General features: G+C 30.0%; 1 protein-coding gene across 48 annotated transcripts in view; it reads left to right on the top strand.

Moving 5' to 3' along the window:
- Positions 1-5,862, top strand: part of LOC107456393 (focal adhesion protein tensin) — a 348,273-nt gene that overhangs the window by 339,756 nt on the left and 2,655 nt on the right. For all 48 annotated transcript variants that reach the window (XM_043039853.2, XM_071177131.1, XM_071177109.1 and 45 more), the window contains 6 exons: positions 115-243; positions 936-1,028; positions 1,113-1,190; positions 2,329-2,391; positions 3,869-4,037; positions 5,187-5,297. In XM_043039853.2, coding sequence (XP_042895787.1) covers positions 115-243; positions 936-1,028; positions 1,113-1,190; positions 2,329-2,391; positions 3,869-4,037; positions 5,187-5,297 — 643 coding nt within the window. The remainder of the gene's footprint in view (positions 1-114; positions 244-935; positions 1,029-1,112; positions 1,191-2,328; positions 2,392-3,868; positions 4,038-5,186; positions 5,298-5,862) is intronic.

The raw sequence follows: 5,862 nt of genomic DNA on the forward strand, positions 1-5,862 counted from the left end.
GCAGTAAAATTTAAAAAAAAAATTGCTTAAGTTCTTTTATAATTTTGTTTTTGTTCAAAGAAAATTAAAACATTTTTAGTAATAAGTGTTACATTATTGCTCATATTTTTACAGCCATCAGCATATTGAAAGACAAAGTACCGGGGACATTTGTTGTTCGTGACAGTAACTCCTTTCCTGGAGCTTACGGTTTGGCTTTGAAAGTGGCTACACCACCCCCTAATGTTCAACTTAACAGATCCGGTAAGCCATCTTAACAATAAATAATAAAAAGGAACTTTAATAATTTAAAGTAAATTTATTATTTTACTTCACAAATAATCCATAATGTTACTAAAACATTAAGCAATATTTTACTTTAATATGATCTGATTCATACTGTTCACAATAAAACAAATAATTTAACTTCAAAAAAAAAAGGTAAAGAATTACGATTTTTATTATGAATTTGGTATGCACAAAGAGTATATTTTTTGCAAAAGTTTGCTTCACCCTTTAACTTATTGAAAAAATTGAGGAAAATAGCATGTTTTTTTAAAAAAAAAAAAAAAAATGCTAATTTTAAAACTATTTGGCACCTTGAAGGAGGGATATTTCCATATTGTGATCCAACAACTACAATTACNACCATGTTTGTTATATATTTTTTATCATTCATTCAAGTGTGCGAAGAGCGCATCTTCTAATAATTTGCTTTTATCTGCAACCTATTGAAATAGTCAACATCAGCATAATTATAATTTTTTTTTTTACAAAATAACAAAAAAATCATGCCCATTTTATTATCTGCGGTTTTTAACATAAAGTTAATTCTGGAAAATATCTAAAATAATTAATTGCATATTGCTTGAATCATTCGTATGTGTATGGCTCTAAAAAATCTTATACTGAATATGCAAACAAAAATAAAATACAATTGAATAATTGAATTGCAGCTGACCCATCCAGTGAATTGGTAAGACACTTCTTGATTGAACCAACTACGAAAGGAGTTCGTCTGAAAGGATGTCCAAATGAACCAGTTTTTGGTATGTATTTGTTATATAATTTTTAAAAAAAAAATTTACATCAAAATCTGTGCTGTAATAGTAACACTATTTTTGTCTTTATAGGAAGTTTATCTGCTTTGGTTTATCAACATTCAATAACACCTCTGGCATTGCCTTGTAGATTAGTTCTGCCAGAACAAGGTAAGCATACAAACTTATATGCAATGATCAAAAAGGAACACCATATCTTTTAATCTACTGATCAAATTTTCATGTACTGGGATGTAATCTTAATTATTCAAAGGAGTTATTTTGTTGTGTCTAATAACACTTGCTCGTCAGCTGAGGGTTTTGCGAATGAAGTCAGGAAGGTTCATTTTAGAGTAATGCAACAGTGGAAGTATGTCTAAGTTCAGAACCTCTTAGATTGATGACAGCATCACTCATTTGTGAGGTCACTTTCACAACATAGATCTGAAAGGAAAATTTTTTCCCCTCCTGATCCTTCTACTCATGGAAGATTTTACAAACATGTATGTCAAATGTACTGGGTGGGTTTCAGGATCAAATCTCGGCCCCTCCGGATTGAAGTCTGATTCTCTAACCACTGGGCTACTACGGTCCGAGGGACTTACTGTACTCTAATAAATAATTTAGGAGCTAAAACATTTGTGCAGATTATATTTTAAGTAACAAAAGCTACTTTCTCTGAATAATCATGCCATTTTTTTGACGGGTTAAAATTTTGGACCACTAAGAATATGTGGAGAACAGCTATTTGGGAAATATTGTCCCAATAGTTTAGGTAGGATTAGTGGTCGAAAGTTTGAATCCCTTTATGTTTATTTCACTTTTTGTGTATTTAATCATATCTCCAGAACTATTTTGAGATAATGAAATTTTTGCGCACAGTTAAAAAACTAAATTATTCAAAGATAATAAATTTTTAGAATTATAAGGAATACTATTTTTTTACATCATGTTAACTAAATTATTTTAAATTACAAAATTGATTGAACTATCTTGACCATATTTTGAGGGTCAACATTTCAAATAAATTTTAAAAAAAAGCGCATGTTTATGTATGTTATCTCACAATTTATAATAATTGTTGTGCCTTAGTTGTTTTTCGACAGAAGTCACCTCTTTGTGCACTTGCTTCTTTGAGGCCTGCTTTAAATTCTTTTTTCATTATAAAATAAATTTGCTGTTTCTATAGATTGTTTATGCATAAAGTAGCAACAAAAGTAATTGTTTATTGATATTAATAGAAATGTATTAAAACAATTGTATAATATCTGTTTTATTCAAAATCTTATCTATACGTCATTTTCTCTAGATCCAACAGGTGAATCGGATGAGCAAGTATCTAATAATGACACTCTACTAGAGCAAGGAGCAGGTAATTTTTAAAGATTTACTTTTTATTCTTATTATAGTACTCCCTAGTAATAATCTCTCTACATTTTAGAGATCTCCTAAATGAAAAAAAAATTGAATTACTATTTTAAGGGTTGAAAATTTTGTATTTGAATTTACATTGAACAAGAAGCCGAATTAATTTGGAGAAAAATGTGAAAAAATTTTGAATATATTAGCCCTCCATTATGAATTATATAATTCACATAAAATTTTCATAACATCCAAGTAATACTTGTCTAAGTATCCATTTTTTTTATTCCTTCCTTACTTTTAATTAAACTGCAAATAATTAAAGGCTGTTTGATTCTCCATTGTTGATATCTACATGCCAGCCTTTTGTAAATTAGTATGTCAGAAAATAACTTAAAAAAGAAAAATAGTCACACAAAGTAATAAAAGAGAAAAATGATAGAATAATAACATGAGACATAAGAAATATATAATAGTAGCCAAAGCTCAGAAATGCTGAAAAATGGTAACTCGTTATGAGCAACCTTTCGGGCAATTAAGCAAAAATGTATAAAAATCCAAATTACAAAATTGTCTTTGAAGATAGAGTGGAAATTGGGTCTATGGTTTCTTATAATTTTCTCTTGTGTGACAACCATATAAGGATTTTAAGGAAGTCTCTGTTTCCTGACTTATTGATAGGAACCTTCCTCTCATTAATTTGGATTTGACTGGTTTTTGAAAATCATTTGTTATAAGGCATTAGGAAATTTTAAAAATGGAATATTGCACTTGGAACATAAAAGTATTATAGTAGTAGTAGTTTATTAACCTCATACTCGAGCTGCATAATGGGCTATTGATGCCTCTCTAGGAAACATCCCTCAGGATTATCTGAAGACATGCCATCACAATTTTGATCCTCGGCAGAAGAGATGATTTCACCACTTTGTTACCTTGACGACCTGCACTTGAAGTCGAGAACTTTTCTGTAGAACGGTTTAACGAGGACCCATACTTTTGCCAGCAGTTAAAAGTGGTCACCCTCTACTCACTGATCAGTGCCAGTGATGCTTGACTTTGCTGTTCTACTGAGAACCCTGTCCTTTTGTTCATCCAATATAGGACATAAAATTATTGAGGTAGAAATATATGGTGCAGAAAAGAAGGAAGCAGGCAACCGCTCGTTTTGTATCGACCGAAGTTGAATTAATTTTAAATGTATTGTTTTGTAAGAGTTATTATTTTATTTATTTATTTTAAACTATTATCCTTATTTTATCCAAATCGTATTAAACGGAATACTGTGTTAATGTATTAAGAATTATTTTTTCCAACATAAAACATAAGCTAAAATCAGACAAAATATATCAATTGAATGTAAATTTCTTTGGAGCATTTTAAGTTTTAAATCATAGTCCATAAACACCCTATAGAAAATTCATTTTACTATACTTCAACTTGAGCATGATTTTTTACTCATGATTTCTTGTTTCTGTTATTTTTAGCATGCAGTGTACTATATTTAAACAGTGTAGATATGGAATCCCTTACGGGTCCCCAGGCAGTCAAGAAAGCGGTAGCTGAGACATTAGCAAAGAAACTTTTGCCAACTGTTGTCCCTGTGCATTTTAAGGTGTCAAATCAAGGGATAACACTGACAGACAACTCAAGAAAGTAGGTTATATTGTACTACAAATCTGTTATAATCTTAATCTATATTTTTCGTATTTTGTATAATGAATTATTAACAAAAAATATATGCATCAGAAAGTCCACAAATTGAAGTGAAAAAAAAGTTTTTAAATTCTGACCAATTACTTGATAAAAACAGAGAGATTAAAATAATCCAAAAACACTTTAATTGAAGATAAAGCTTAAAAGCAGTTCCAACATATGACAAGTGCATTCCAGTCCCCACTACATAAACAGGTTTTATATTATTTTAATATCTCTTATGCTTAGTAAATAGATAAAATGAGTACTAAGCATACTAGGAGAATAAACACTGGCAGCTCCGCATTCAGCTGACCTTCCAAACGGAACGTCTGCTCTCGTATCCCAGAGCGCAAGGTCAAGAAAATTGGAAAAAGGGCATAGCCAGGTCTTGGCCCTTTGTGCCACTGAGTATAGTTTTAGTTATTTTAGAACACTCTGTATATAGAATACAATGAATAATTCATATTGCATCTGGGTAGTTTCTGCAAAATCTTGAAATTTAAAATATCCAGAATGTTCAAAAGTTTAGGGTGTGTTTTCATTCAATTTTATTTATTCTGGTATTTAAACATGGTGATATTAAAAATAAGCAGGCTACCATAGCTCTTAGTAATGCAATCTATCACCGGAAATGTCATTTTTTGCCGCTACGGGCACTTCCCTGTTATGGACTTGCTATGCATGAGCATTTGAACTGAATATTTTAATGCAATATAAATTTTGCATTCATTCAAATAGGATTAGATTCAGTCATTTAAACACGGTTTAATGATTTGCCCATTAATTTGCTGAGTTCGCCAAGTCAGTAAATTATGATAAAACAACTATTCCTAGGCCTATTTGACCACAGCTATTAAAAAACACAAAACTAAAATGTTGAAGAGTATGTCCTGAAAAATTTTGTCGGTCAAAGCTGGTAGCACATTTTATAAAGTAAACGTGTTGAAGAAATATACTTAAAAATGCTTATAAGAGGCAGTTTAAAACTAACCTATAGGAGAATCAGTACTGTTATGTTTTAGATACTTACTAATCGTCCTGGCATTGTACACAATTCATTCATCGAATATTTATCTTTCATTTTAATCAAAGTTAAAATATTTTCAGATTATTCTTCAGACGCCACTACCCAGTGAAAGCCATCAGTCATTGTGGATTAGACATTGGTGATCGAAAATGGACGCAAACAAATGATGATGGAGTGCCAATAAATACTTGGTAAGTATATTTGCAGATTATATCTTTTAATTTTCTCATGAATCAATTGTGGAAGAATCAACAAATTCCTTATTTATCATAGTTAAACTTTCAAGTTACAGAATATCTTTTGCAATACTCATATAAATGCTGATTTAGTTCTATTTTTAGACAACTTCACAGTTTATCAACATAGTCCATTAGGGTCTTTCATATATATATAAATACAGCTAGTTTTTAATGACATTTAGTGGAACTATATTGATATTTTAAGGGTTCTTTAATTTTTGATGTCAATACCTTATAGTTCTTCAATTGTACGGACAGTTTCATAGACAGAGCTAAACATAAAATTTTTTTAAATTTAAGATTCATTTATGGATTTCATTTTATGTTTCCAGCAGGCTGATGTGTCTGAAATAAAAAAAAAACAGCTTTTTTTCTGCATTATCATGTTTTTAAATATCGATAATATCAAGTTAACATTTTTGTAATATTAAAAGGGTGGGGGATATTAAACTCAGTGTTTTTTTTTTAAAAAAAATGAGTATAAATATTTCAACAAAATAAAATGAGTGAAATACTG

The sequence above is a fragment of the Parasteatoda tepidariorum genome, chromosome 2 (assembly GCF_043381705.1).
Source record: "Parasteatoda tepidariorum isolate YZ-2023 chromosome 2, CAS_Ptep_4.0, whole genome shotgun sequence".
Taxonomy (NCBI): domain Eukaryota; kingdom Metazoa; phylum Arthropoda; class Arachnida; order Araneae; family Theridiidae; genus Parasteatoda; species Parasteatoda tepidariorum.